The 12,847-nt window shown below is 59.1% G+C and overlaps 8 protein-coding genes across 8 annotated transcripts; 4 read left to right on the top strand and 4 right to left on the bottom strand.

The window, feature by feature from the left end:
* Nucleotides 1-127: 127 nt before the first annotated feature.
* Nucleotides 128-1,095, bottom strand: DICSQDRAFT_158988 (uncharacterized protein; the record flags this gene model as incomplete). The annotated part of the gene is made up of 4 exons (XM_007361025.1): nucleotides 835-1,095; nucleotides 572-761; nucleotides 315-516; nucleotides 128-262 (listed from the first exon to the last, which is right to left on the bottom strand). Coding segments are annotated over exons 1-4 (567 nt in total), but the record flags the coding sequence as incomplete, so codon positions are not given.
* Nucleotides 1,096-1,135: 40 nt separating this feature from the next.
* Nucleotides 1,136-1,957, top strand: DICSQDRAFT_49098 (uncharacterized protein; the record flags this gene model as incomplete). The annotated part of the gene is made up of 1 exon (XM_007361024.1): nucleotides 1,136-1,957. One exon carries the CDS (start codon nucleotides 1,136-1,138, stop codon nucleotides 1,955-1,957), a length of 822 nt encoding a protein of 273 aa, XP_007361086.1.
* Nucleotides 1,958-2,061: 104 nt separating this feature from the next.
* DICSQDRAFT_143193 (uncharacterized protein) lies at nucleotides 2,062-3,702 on the top strand (the record flags this gene model as incomplete). Its single annotated transcript, XM_007361023.1, has 1 exon — nucleotides 2,062-3,702. One exon carries the CDS (start codon nucleotides 2,062-2,064, stop codon nucleotides 3,700-3,702), a length of 1,641 nt encoding a protein of 546 aa, XP_007361085.1.
* A 394-nt stretch (nucleotides 3,703-4,096) lies between these two features.
* DICSQDRAFT_49830 (small nuclear ribonucleo protein) lies at nucleotides 4,097-5,288 on the bottom strand (the record flags this gene model as incomplete). Its single annotated transcript, XM_007361022.1, has 6 exons — nucleotides 4,097-4,336; nucleotides 4,417-4,548; nucleotides 4,602-4,745; nucleotides 4,798-5,019; nucleotides 5,080-5,196; nucleotides 5,250-5,288. The coding sequence occupies 6 exons, from the start codon at nucleotides 5,286-5,288 to the stop codon at nucleotides 4,097-4,099; spliced, it is 894 nt and encodes a 297-aa protein (XP_007361084.1).
* Nucleotides 5,289-5,736: 448 nt separating this feature from the next.
* DICSQDRAFT_165524 (uncharacterized protein) lies at nucleotides 5,737-6,274 on the bottom strand (the record flags this gene model as incomplete). The annotated part of the gene is made up of 3 exons (XM_007361021.1): nucleotides 5,737-5,921; nucleotides 6,003-6,017; nucleotides 6,076-6,274. The coding sequence occupies 3 exons, from the start codon at nucleotides 6,272-6,274 to the stop codon at nucleotides 5,737-5,739; spliced, it is 399 nt and encodes a 132-aa protein (XP_007361083.1).
* Nucleotides 6,275-6,560: 286 nt separating this feature from the next.
* On the top strand, nucleotides 6,561-8,175 carry DICSQDRAFT_143191 (asparaginyl-tRNA synthetase; the record flags this gene model as incomplete). Its single annotated transcript, XM_007361020.1, has 4 exons — nucleotides 6,561-6,778; nucleotides 6,836-6,953; nucleotides 7,006-7,143; nucleotides 7,192-8,175. The coding sequence occupies 4 exons, from the start codon at nucleotides 6,561-6,563 to the stop codon at nucleotides 8,173-8,175; spliced, it is 1,458 nt and encodes a 485-aa protein (XP_007361082.1).
* A 492-nt stretch (nucleotides 8,176-8,667) lies between these two features.
* On the bottom strand, nucleotides 8,668-10,743 carry DICSQDRAFT_48828 (uncharacterized protein; the record flags this gene model as incomplete). Its single annotated transcript, XM_007361019.1, has 7 exons — nucleotides 8,668-9,482; nucleotides 9,541-9,873; nucleotides 9,931-10,101; nucleotides 10,154-10,206; nucleotides 10,262-10,521; nucleotides 10,585-10,623; nucleotides 10,687-10,743. 7 exons carry the CDS (start codon nucleotides 10,741-10,743, stop codon nucleotides 8,668-8,670), a joined length of 1,728 nt encoding a protein of 575 aa, XP_007361081.1.
* A 653-nt stretch (nucleotides 10,744-11,396) lies between these two features.
* On the top strand, nucleotides 11,397-12,766 carry DICSQDRAFT_123961 (uncharacterized protein; the record flags this gene model as incomplete). Its single annotated transcript, XM_007361018.1, has 2 exons — nucleotides 11,397-12,003; nucleotides 12,057-12,766. The coding sequence occupies 2 exons, from the start codon at nucleotides 11,397-11,399 to the stop codon at nucleotides 12,764-12,766; spliced, it is 1,317 nt and encodes a 438-aa protein (XP_007361080.1).
* Nucleotides 12,767-12,847: the final 81 nt, after the last annotated feature.

Raw genomic sequence — 12,847 nt, 5'->3', positions numbered from 1 at the left:
GAGCCCATCGTCGCGAGGCCCTAGCCTGGGGATGATGCTATGCTTCCTGAGGATGACTGGACTTGGTAAATTATGGCGGGTGCTGTGGGACAGCCATCCCAGCGATCAGACACACGTGAGCACGCGCCTTCTGGCCTGTACCGGAAGCGGAACGTCAGGACTGGATGGGGATCTTCGCCGACCGGCATGAAGATCTCCATATCGCCGACCTCCTTGTCGGTACGATCTCCGAAGCTGCAAATGCAGTAGGAGCAACGTGCAGCTAGAGGTCCAGTTTGGGCGGCGCTCACTGAGTAGCCTGAGACTTGACGCACCGTACGTTGTGCCCACCGTCCTTCTTGTCCTTCTCATGAAGAACCGGCGGGTACCTGGGGTTGAACTGATTCGCGTCATAGCCCTTCTCGCTCCACGACCGATATTCCGTCTTTTTCCAGCGCTCCATTCGTGTGGAGGTGATACAGATAGAGCCCGTGTCCGAGTCTATATTGGATCCTGGTTCAACGATAGTGTCGTCGTCTGCTCATTGGGGCGTGTAAGAGTCGTGCCACAAATATGAGAGAGGCGCACCCACCGGTCAGTTGAATGTTGGCGGATTGGAAGTGCCTGAGGTATCCGTCATTGGTCTCTGCACCCTGACATCTGGCCAAGACAGAGTTCGCGTGATTCGTGTAGTCATTGGTGAGGTTCCCATCAATGAGAATTAGGACACGCATGATTGTCCTTGTAGCCCGCGCCGTTTCCTTCAAGATTATCATGGATCGCTAGAGAATTGGATAGCTGTCAAACCTAGAACGGAGCGACTTACGATTAGTGATTGGAGGTTGCAATTCTCACCTGTCCTGCGACACTGGGAATCCATGCATTGCCAGTGACCATGACTGTTCCTATCTCGTCGTCTACCTGTTTCTCGATACCAAGCTCCTTCAAACGCTCACCGCCGCAATAGATGCGAACGTGGAGGGAGTCCGTTGCTGCTTGGCATTAATTATTGCTGGTATGGGGGACGTCCCAGGCCGCGGGACGGGTCTGGTCACAGCGTCACATGTGTGGGATGTCACGGTCGCGTCGGCCGCGCGCGTGACAGAATGACAAGCTGGGTCGCCGAGTGTGATGTCCTTCCACCCGTCTTGTCCGAATGCTATTCAAGCCGATAGTGCTGCATGTCCCAAAGTCTACACTGACCTCTGACGACGCCGGCATTAGCATCACCCAGTACGAGCTACTCCCTCCTCCATCCTCCATCACAGCCCCTTACCACCTCCATGCAAACAAGAACGCGAATCCAACTCTTTCTTACGTCCCCTCTCTAGCATTCTTCTGCATAAACGCCCTTCTAGAGTGGCCCGACCAGGTACACACCTACGGACCACGCAGACCCTACCAGCCTCCCTCCGACAGGTCCGATTTCGACATCCTCCAAGCCCTCATCCCCACCTACCGCCCCTTCTCTCCTCACCACCGCGACTTCGACCTGCGGCTGGTCGATCCACGCCTCTGGGCCGTGCTCGTGCAGCTCTACGAACCCCTCCCTCCCGCCTTCCGCACATACACCCTCCCCCTGTCCGACGTCCACCTCCCGCTCCTGCAGCGCATCCCCAGCACCGCACACTTCTCCCTCCTCACCGTGCTCTCCCTGGCCAGATGCAGCGAGCTCACGGACGACACCGTCGTCGAGCTGCGCGAGCTCCACACGCTCGCCGCCCTCGACGCGAGCCTGACCGCCCTCGGCTCCTTCGGCCTCCTGCGCCTCGCGAAGACGCTCTCGTGGACCGAGCCCGACTCCGACAACGACGCTGAGCGACCCCCCGAACGGCGGGGCCCGTGGGGCCTGCGCGTGCTCTACCTCAAAGACTGCATCAACGTCGACGACAAGCTGCTCGACTGCCTCCCCCGGTTCCCGCTCCTTAGCGTCGTCGGTGTGTGTGTGCCAGCAGTGGTCCAACGTACGCCAACCTGACGCTCGTATCCGCAGATTTGCGGGGGACGCGCTGCGCCCCGTGGCTGCGGCGCGACCTCCCGTTCAGGCCGTCGGCGGACACGCGCCTCTACGACGCGGGCGACATGCCCGGCGTCCTTGCGCACCTATCTTCCCTGACGGCGGGGCCGGGCACGCTGTTCTCCCACCCCGCCCCCCACGTCCTCTTCGTCGACTCGCTGTACCACCGCGTCGACCCCGTGTCCGCCAGAGGCTGGGAATCCCCCGTCGCTAAACCGAGCGCGGAGCGTGGACGACAGGTGGCGAGCGGCCGCATGGACGTCTTCCTCCCGTACAGTGCGCCGCGCCCCGAGTTCCCTCCGTACGTCGAGGACGACGAATACCCACAAGACTGCGGACTCCAGAACATCGAGGACATGCTGCCGGAAGAGGACGAGGTTTCCTCAAGCTCCGATTCGGAGCTCGAGGAACAGCCCCCCGGCAGGTGGGACATGCCCGACCCCCAGTCGGCCGAGGGTCCCAGACCCAGCCATCCGAGACCCGAGCGCGGCGGCGCCCCGACATCGACATCGTCGTGGATGGAAGAGGCCGCAGGGCGCGAGCAGCGCATGCTCGCGGACCGGATGCTTGCAGACAGATTCTACAGCGCGCCCGCCCGGCGCCGCACCCCCTCGAAGCCTAGCAGCTTTGCGGCATCCAAGCCGCGCCCCCCGCCGCCTAAGCCTCCTGCCGCCGCCGCCGACCCGCGCATGCTCTTCCGCCCGCCTCCTCCATGGTCCTCCCTGCCGGCGCAGCCGCCGCCCCGTCGACAAGCCGCAGCTCCAGCAGGGCGCATGCCGACCGGCGTCTTCGCGTCGCCTTCCGCCGCGCACACGCCACGCCCCCAAGGCGCACCCGCCGCGCAGACGCGGAAGCGCATGGTCACGCTGTCCAGCGTCCAGCACATGCTCGACATGGTGCAGAAGCGGTCCAGCGGCCCCGACAAGGCAGGCCGCGCGCGGGCAGCGCCCCCCTCGGTGCCTCTAGGTCGCGCCAACCCATTCGCGCGGAGTGCGCAGGCGACTGCGGCCGGCGCTCCTCGTCTCTCCCTACCGAAACGAGCCGCGCCGTCTGCCCTGGCTCCAGCTCTCGATGGTCAGCGGCCCGCCGGGCGTGCGCGTTCGCCTGAGCCAGAGGGACACCCGAGGCCGCGGGCGTCCCCGAGGCCTCCAGCAAACGCGCGGACAGACCACGCACGGCCGGGGCCGAGCAGCAAGAGCGTCGGCAAACGTCCTGCCCCACCTCCCTCCCCAGCACCCTCCCCAACACCCTCTCGGGCGTCGTGCGGAACGTCTCGCCCGGATCCCTCGCCGTCGCGCCCCGCGAAGAGACTGAAGCCCATCACGACGCTGACGGTGCCGGACTGGCCGGGGGCCCGGATGAAGCCTCTGTCCGAGCACAACCGCAAGCTGCAGCCTCCGACCCCGTCCGCTGGCACGGCGCCGAAAGCGCAGAGGCAGACGACGCTCTCTGCCACGACTGGCGCCCGAGGGTCTGGCGGGGAGCGGACGCCAGACGACGTGGCGGGTGCAAAGGCGCAGGCGCAGCGGCGTGTCCCTGCGCCGCGTCCTGCGCCCAGACGCCTGGAGGTAGCTGCACTGAAGCTGGAGAGAGGGCAGAGCATAGCGGCCAAGCCGAAGGGCGGCGGGACGGAGAAGGGAGGGCGCAAACCCTCCGGCGGGGGCACAGGGAAAGCCTTCGACTGGAAGGGATGGAGTGCAGGATGACCGTCTGGGAATGGGACACTATTATTTTACTAGTCGTCGCTTTGTGCATCGTTATACGCACCGCTGTCGCATTGCTTTTCGTACTACGCACCTTGGCCATGAACTACAGTCTGATTTGAGCCGCACAAACAACATAATCAGGTCAGGAGGAAGAAGAGTAATATTACAATACACTAGCAATAGCAAAGACCGAGACACGCTGCCACTCCTCAAACAGAGGCCGACAGGGGCATACAGATTGCACGTCGACTTGCAAGCATCGTCTTCAGTATCTCCGCCTTCCGGGCGAACGAGAACGCTCGCGCCTCTCTCGCCTGTCACTGCAACGCAAAGCACGCATCGCACGCGTCGTCAGCCATCTCGTCACACAGCGCACAACACACAACGACAGCGCTCACTCATGACGCGAAAACCCGCCGCGTTCGCCGTAGCCCCGGTCGCGCTCGCGGTAGTCGTCTCGCGACGAACGGAAGTCGCCGCGATCGCCACCGCGAGGCGGCGGCCCGCCTGGTGCGGGAGTGCCTGACGGCGTGGCACCGGAGGGGGTGGTGGAGGGAGGACCCATCTTGCGTTTGTCGCGTTCCTCCTTGAACTTGACCAGCATGTTTCGCAGCTCGTGATAACCCAAGTGCATCTGAGGCGGTGTGCGAGGATAAGGTCAGCATACGCATACCTGCAGTCGCAATATCGTACAAAAATCCGTCGAAGACGCACCTTACCACCGAAGTGGTCAGCGAGACGACGATCGGAGTCGAGCACGGACAGGTATGCGCCACAGACGTCGCAGACACGAAGCTTCTGGTGGCCGGACGCTCCAGAGGTGTCCGTGAGTTGTTGCAACTCGCGCTGTCAAGCGGTCAGCAGCGTGCGCGATCGGAAGACCAACGTCATGTACACACCTCCTTATCCGCCTTCTCGCTCTTCAAGGCTTCGATAGCAGCCATCTCCCGCATAGACTCGTCCACCTTGCCCTGCTCACCAAGCGTCTCGATCTTTTCCGTGCCACCTTGGATGGCCAACTCGATTTCGGCAATTTCCCTCATCTGCTACATGTCAGCTGACCATGCACTGGAGTGAAGAACTCGTAGTGCACACCAGATTTGTTGTCTTCGCGTTCTCTTCGGGAGTCTTCTCCAACCGCCTGTGCGCGGCCCGAATCCTCCTGTCGCACTCGTCCACGAACGCGAAGATGTTCGATTCGTACTCCGTCTGGAAACGGGCGAAGATGGGGTCGCTCGGATTTGCCTCGCGTGCGGCGAGGAACTCAGTCTTTAGACGTTCGGTATGTGACTTGGGGCATGCGCCGAGGTCCATTTTCTTCGAAACGTTGTCAGCTGCTGCAGGATGACAGGTTCGTTACAATAAGTCACTACTCACGGTATTCGTAAAGAGAGTGTGCGGGCATGTTCCACACAAGAAGTTCCTGCAAACTTTCTCGTCCGACCAGTGTAAGTTGGCGTTGGATACACCCATGGCTTCCGGACCCATCATTTGCTAGTGACACAGTGTAAGCCTTCCGCTGCGGATGAAACGACGCGCGTACATACCTCGAGGAGCTTCCTCTGCATCTCAGCAAGGCGACCCATTTTGGATAAGAATCACAGTACAAACGGAAGAAGAGTATGGGGCAGGAGTGTATGAGAGTAGGCGTGCAAGTGGCGGAGCGGATGTTTCGCGAAGTCCGAGTTTACTGGTATTTGCCCTGTTTACAGAGGCGCCGAGGACCCTAGAGACTCCTAGAGTCATATTCCCCCTCTTAGCGCCCAACGTGCTTGACAATACGCAGCATTATGCCCTATCGGGGGGCCATACAGTCGACCTCCACGTACTGGATGTTCTCGACAGCCACAGGTTATCGATATAGGATGAATGCCTCATATGAGCACAGCTCATGCCCACTGGAGCGACCGTTGATATTCGGCTGAGCTTCAAATTCATCTCTAGTGTACCCAGGCTGACGGAAGCAGGGGTTAGAACGAATTATTGTTACATTATGTTACACTTTGCATCCTTTGTTTCATAATGACTAGGATTCTAGGTGTTTCGACGGACAAGACGCTGCCTGTCGGAGACCCCACCGAAGTCCTCGCCAGTAATACCGGCACCACCAGATAATACCGCGCCTCTGTTCACCAACTCCTCCGCAACCTCGTCTGGATTCTTAGGTGCATCATACACGACTTCATGCTTGTTGATCTTATCCACCATACGGTCGACAGCTAATGAGAGGAAGAATTGTAAGCATGTATGAACAAGTAAGTTGACGAAGGCTGCAGCTTCAGGCCTTCAGGGGCACCAACCTTCGTCGATACGGGCTGGCACAGCGTGATATGAGTCAGATATAGCACGACATTCAGCGAGTGCATTTCTCACATCTCTCTCCACGTGCACCCGCGACGTCAACCTTTTCCTCCTGGGGAGGGGCCAAGAAGCTTCCGTCAAAGTTCTTGTTGGAGTCCCGGACGCTCTTCTCCTCTTGAGGGGGAACGAGGAATCCGGTGTCGTTGAGCGACCCCGATTTGTTAGGGAGCTTCTCAGTCGTCTCCTTGTCTTTTGAGCCGAAGACGTTCATGATAGTCGTGAGGGTTAGTGAGAGTGTTCAAAAGACGAATGATATGTAGCAAGTCGATGAGATGAGCTGTGAAAGGCCGACATCCTTAGTTGTGCCGTTATATGCCATCCAGAGCATTGCATGTGGCTGAAGTGACATCATGGCCCCCATGGCTAGCCGGCTTTTCCGAGGTGGAGGATGGCTCGGAGAGACGTCTGCGAATACACCACCTGCCTTTCTCGGAGAGACACGAACGCGCAGATGATGACGCGCTCTGGGCGCTTCTGAATTTCGGTGCACGGCGACGATGCTCGCTCGCCGGTTCTTGTCCACCAGCGCGTCTCTCCCGCCGACCATCCGGCAGCTCCTCGCAGCTCCTCCATCTACATATGCTCCTGCGATACACGTCAACGGCTGGGTAAAGTCCATCCGGAGGCAGAAGAAGGTCGCTTTCGCGGTGATCACCGATGGCTCTTCCGAACCTGGTCTGCAGGCTGTCTTCACAGATATAAATCTCGCTAAACAGTATGTCGAGAATCAGGTCGATGTTGTGAACACATATTGACTCGTCGTTTGGTGTAGGTTGACTAATGGCGCAAGCGTAAAATTACGCGGAGAGTTAGTTGACAGTCGGGGTGCTGGTCAGGCTAAGGAGCTCCAGGTAGCGGAGGCAGAGGTACTTGGAGAATGTGACCCAGAAGTACGTCTCGTCGCGTTGCCGATGCTGCCATTCAAATGCTAATTCACTGCAGACATATCCGATGCAGAAGCAGGCCTTGACAGTTGAGTACCTCAGAGACCACTGTCATCTGCGCGCACGAACACGAGAGATCGGCGCCATGCTACGATTGCGTGACTCGACAACTAGAGCTATACACAACTACTTTGAGGTGGGTCTCCCTCTGCTCTCGTCGGACGTTCAATCTCATTACAGGCAGGATATTGGCTTCATACATGTACACACCCCCATAATAACGTCCAACGACTGTGAGGGGGCTGGCGAAACCTTTCGCATCGCACCTTCAAGTTCAGAGCCTTCGTCTCGGTCCGCTTCTCCGCCGTCCTCGGACGCGAAACCTTCAGATTACTTCAATCACCCAGCATACCTTACGGTATCATCCCAGCTCCATCTAGAAGCCGTCGCAACAGCCCTCTCGCGAGTATACACCCTCTCCCCATGCTTCCGCGCGGAGCGTTCCCAAACCTCACGCCACCTCGCCGAATTCTGGATGCTCGAAGCCGAATGGGCGTTCACCTCGTCCCTCGATGAGCTCTGCACCGTCGTCGAGAACGCCATCCGACACGTCCTTCGCACACACTCGACCAGTCCGGACATGGACGCCCTCTGGAAACAACACCCGTCCGCAACCGCCCAGGCCCGGCGCGACGAACTGCATTCCTACGCCTCCGCCTCCAGACCCTGGACGCGCCTGACCTACACCGACGCGATCAACATCCTTTCCGCGCACCACGCCGCGACGGGCGCGTTCGTCTTCCCGCCCGTCTGGGGCAGCGGCCTGCAGAGCGAGCACGAGCGCTGGCTCGCAGAGCAGCACGCCCGCGGGCCCGTCTTCGTCACGGACTACCCAGCAGCGATGAAGCCATTCTATATGCGCATGAACGACGGGTGCGCCCCCGACCGCCAGACTGCTGCGTGCTTCGACCTGCTCGTGCCGGGCATGGGCGAGCTGGTCGGTGGGTCGTTGCGCGAGGAGCGGGCGGGGCTGCTCGAGAAGGCGTTGGAGAGGCATGGGTTGGACAAGTCGGACTATGGGTGGTATCTGGACTTGAGGAGGTATGGCGGCGCGCCGCACGGCGGGTTTGGGCTCGGCTTTGAGAGGCTCATTAGCTGGATGAGTGGGATCGAGAGCGTGAGGGAGTGCATTGCGATGCCGAGATGGGTGGGGCGGATGCTCTTGTAGTCCCTCATGTGGAGAGATGTCGCCATGTCATTGTTTCTCCTCTCAAAGTGAGGTTCCCACCTTCTCGCCTGAAACAACAAACCCGAGTCAAGGGAAAGAGGAGCTCCTATAGGTGACTGATGAAACTAGAGTTGACGGACATGATGTAAGTGAATTACAGACAGAATTGCCAAGAGGCTACGTATGGTACAGTGGTAGTAGCTACCAGCAATGCACGGGAACAGGGACTGGTCATATGCAGGAGCGGTGGTGCAGTCTATGACTAAGTGCTAGCTAAGGCGGAACACTACATGCGAATGGAGGGATGCAGAGTGGATGATGGATTTAGGGGATAGAGAAACCAAATGTGACGACATTACGATTAAGAGGATTCATGATACCAAGCTGGGTGACACGGGTGGATGGAAGGCCCATAGAGTCGACACGGGTATTCGAGAGTGATATACTAGCGTGTACGGATCAGAGAGGGCGAAATGAGGACGATCATGGGAATCAAGCGGCGGCAGGTGCAGACTGTACAGAGGGCTCCCCACGGCCCCTTCCTCGACCGCGCCCACGGAGCTGGCCTCGCCCACGACCGCGGCCGCGGTGGCCATTGAAAGCTTGTTGACCAGGTGCACCATCCTGCTGGTAAGTTCCCGCGTCGATTGGGGATGCCGGGTCAGATTTATGTCCATGGAATTGCTGATGTGGACGGTAGGAGCCACGGTGATAATGTTGGCCGCGGAAGCCACGCTGACTATTTGTGGACGTTGCAGACTGCGGTGTTTGAGGATGTTCGGAGACGGCGGAGACGGGCGAGGCGGTATGCGAACGGGAGTCATCCACTCGAACGATAGGGCGGGGCGGCCGTCCATTCTGTCGACGGAATCCGCCGCTGTTGACACGGGGAGACTGCGGCGAAGAAGAAACAGGTTCGGTGACGGAGGAGCACTCTGGAGCAGGCACAGGCTTGTCCAGGGAGTAGCCACCGTAAGTGGCGAAGAGGTTGACAAACTCGACGTGCTTATCAGTGGGTGAGATGCTCGACTTGAACTTCTTGCTCTGGACTATGTCCCAAGCGGCATCCCTCTCTTCCTTGGTATAGAGCTTCTTCTCGAGCACGAGCCACACGACCTCTGGCTCCTTGCTGTCAAGGGCTAGATGGAGGTTTGACTTGGACTCGGGAGAGTGGTAGATGCCTTCATGATCTCCGTCCTTAGGCGAGTAGTTCTCAAAGAAGTGATTGACTATCTTGGCATTACCACCCTGCAAGGCAATATGAAATGCCGTCATGCCTTCGCCGTTACGTTCTTCGGGCTCCGCACCTGACCGGCGAGAATCTAGGGTCATCGAGCGGCGATATAAGAGCAGTAGACCACCTACTATGTGAATCCAGCCATTCTACGAGGTCAACGTCGCCGTTCTTCGCCGCAATATGCAGCAGGGTCTCCTTCGGATCCGCGGGCTGAGTCTTCACGAAAGCTTCGGAGCCCTTACGGATCTCGCCCCCGGCGGCGTCCACGTTCTGCTCCCAGACCCCTTTCTTGACAGCTGCAGCATCGTTTTTCCGCGCGGCAGCGAAGATCTGTGAACGGATCGTCTGCAGTTGCTCTTGTTGAGCCCTTGCCTTTTCCTCTGCGGTCTTGCGTGAGGCCTCGGCAGATGCCTTCTTAGCTGACGCCTTCTGACGCTGTCGTTTCTCCGCCTCACGGCGTTCTGGAGACGTCCAATAAGACAATGATACGACGAAGGTTCGGTGGACCGACAACCTACCCTGCTCGCGTTCCCGTTCTTGCTCGGCCTTGCGGCCGGCTTCGTCACGAGCACGACGTTCTGCCGCCTTCTCCTGCTCCTCGACCTGCTTACGCAGGCGCGCAGAATACTGTTCGGGAGTCTCTGGAGGGCTTGGGGGGCGATGATTATGGGGGTGATGACGGTGATATTCTGAACAATCGTGAAGGCATATATCAGACGCAGAGGTAGATGGCGGACTTACGCGCATGGGCAAAACGACTTGCGCGTCCCCTCAACAACTCCTCGAACAGATACCTGTTTCGCATCCCAAGTCAGTCGCCATCCGTAGTACTCGCTTATTGGATCCGACCTGTAGAACTCCATATCTTCATAATCATCCTCGTAGTCATCGTAGTCCTCATCCTCGTAGTCGTAGTCGTACTCATCGTCATAATCGTCGTCGTCGTCGTAGCCGAACGGATGGTAGTGCCCGTGCGAGTGGCCATGGGATGGTGCGGACGAGCGATCAAGGTGCCTCACGAGAGTGTTGTATGCCTGGCTAATCTTTTGAAACTGGGCAGTCGCGTCCGCATCATCAGGATTCTTGTCTGGATGCGTCTTGAGTGCGAGCTGTAAGCAGCATCACAAAGATATCAGCTGGAGGCCGTGTATGCGGGGAAATACGCGTCTGACCTGCTTGTATGTCGTCTTCACGACTTCGAGCGACGCGTCCTGTTCCGATATTTCCGGGATTACATTTAGCCAGCGCTGCGTCAAGATGCCCGACATGCTTACCTGTTCAAGGCCAAGTATCGTGTAGGCCTCTGCGACGGTAGAGTGCCTGTGTGCCATGGATGCGCGCGGGAGTGGCAGACAGAGATGGCGGGAGGAGGGGCGAAAAACGCGCGCCCAAGTCGCGTCTGAATGACCTCGCGGGTTCCTGCCCTTTATGGAAATGCCGCCGCTTGACGCGTCCAGGCGCCCACCAAGTTGTCGCATGCTGCGGCCCTCTGCTGTGTCGACATTCCTACCTCTTGCTCTGTGCACGCTTTCCTCGTATCTCGACTTCTCAAGAGAACAGACTTTACGGAAGAACCGGGACTGCTACCTTACTGCTCTTGACTTGTGGGTCGCGAGTTGCGACGTCACGTACCTCGCCATGGTCGGTCAAGAACCGCTCAGCGCAGTACAGCACACAAAGTCAGGACTAAGCGTCGAGCATCTCGCTCCGTCCAACAATTCTAGCCTCACGGCTCCTGCAGTTCCCTCCGGCCACAATGGCGGCTCGTTCCTTTCGGGATTGCTCAGTGACAAGTGCGTAGCGCCCTTTGCACATGCCCTCTAGTGCTGAAGAGTTGTCGTGAAGCATAGCCCCTACTTCCAGGCCGGGTTCGGTATCATGGTACGCTTCCCCTCTCAAAGTATTCCATCGTTAGACCCTCAAGGTCCTCCCATATCCCCGCTAGGGCGTCGGCGTCGCCTTGACCTTCCTTCGCCGAGGCACCATGCTCGCCGCGACCGCCCTCCGCAGACAAATGCTCGTCTCGCTCGAGATGAACAACAAGGACCCCGCATACGACTACTTCCTCGCATGGATGGCCGTCCAGTCCGCACGCACCCACGCCGGCGCCGCTCCGTGGTCCGCGCTGTTCCGCTCCTCTTCCCCGTGGATGCGGAGCCACCAGCTCGGGGTGCAGACGCTCCAGGAGCAGCGCAAGAACGGCAGCGCGTCGGTATTGTTTAAGCTCGTCGCGGCTCCCGGGACGCACTATCTGCGCTATCAGAGTGTATGGATGCAGGTGAAGCGGGACAGGGAGACTAAGTCGCCGAATCTCATGACGGGGATGCCTTGGGAGACGATCACCATCACGACTTTGTCAAGAGACAGAGGGGTCTTCACGCAATTGCTTGCTGAAGCGCGCGATATGGCTATGCGCGGTCAGGAGGGCAAATTGGTCATTAACATTCCTTGGGGCATCGAATGGAAACCGTTTGGCCAGCCCAGGCGGAAACGACCGCTTGGGAGTGTTGTCCTCGAGGAAGGTGTGGCGGAGAAGATTGAGGCAGACGTAAAAGCGTTCTTGGAACGGCGACAGTGGTATGCAGATCGAGGTGCGTCCTCCGACGTATATTGCGCCAGCTTGCACGCTAACAGCGTAGACCAGGTATACCCTACCGCCGCGGCTACCTCCTGCACGGCCCGCCCGGCTCGGGCAAGTCCTCGTACATCCAAGCCCTCGCCGGCGCGCTTAACTACGACATCTGCGTCCTCAACCTCTCCGAGCGCGGCCTCGCCGATGACAAGCTCATCCACCTCCTTTCGAATACCCCCGAGCGCTCCTTCGTCCTCATCGAGGACATCGACGCCGCGTTCAACAGGCGCGTCCAGACGAGCGAGGACGGCTACCAGTCATCCGTCACCTTCTCCGGCTTCCTCAACGCGCTCGACGGCGTGGCTTCTGGAGAGGAGCGCATTATTTTCATGACCACGAACCATCCCGAGCGGCTCGACCCTGCGCTGATCCGTCCGGGGCGCGTAGACCTCGCGGCGCTCATCGACGACGCTACGCCAAAGCAGGCGCGGCGGCTCTTTGAGAGGTTCTATGGCAGGGATGACAGCGCAGAGAGCGAGTCCGGAGTCGTCGCGCAGGAGGCACAGGGACGGGCACTGGAGGGCTGGGAACGCGTGCCTGAGAGTCAGCTGCGCGAGTTGGCGGATGAGGTGGAGCGGCTCGTGGAAGAGGAAGCGACGGAGAGCAAGAAAATCAGCATGGCCGCGCTGCAGGGGCTTTTCATCCGGAGCAACGCGCGAGAAGCCGTCAGGGACGTGAGGACACTGTTCGTGGCGAGACAGCCACCAGCGCAGGTGCAGTAAAAGTACATATACAATCTAATAGACTTCATTTGCAGTAATAAGTTAGGTATGCTGCTACAGAGTGCATGCTGGGCCATGAAG

The sequence above is a fragment of the Dichomitus squalens genome (assembly GCF_000275845.1).
Source record: "Dichomitus squalens LYAD-421 SS1 unplaced genomic scaffold DICSQscaffold_2, whole genome shotgun sequence".
NCBI lineage: Eukaryota > Fungi > Basidiomycota > Agaricomycetes > Polyporales > Polyporaceae > Dichomitus > Dichomitus squalens.
This window is presented reverse-complemented; position numbering and strand designations above follow the sequence as displayed.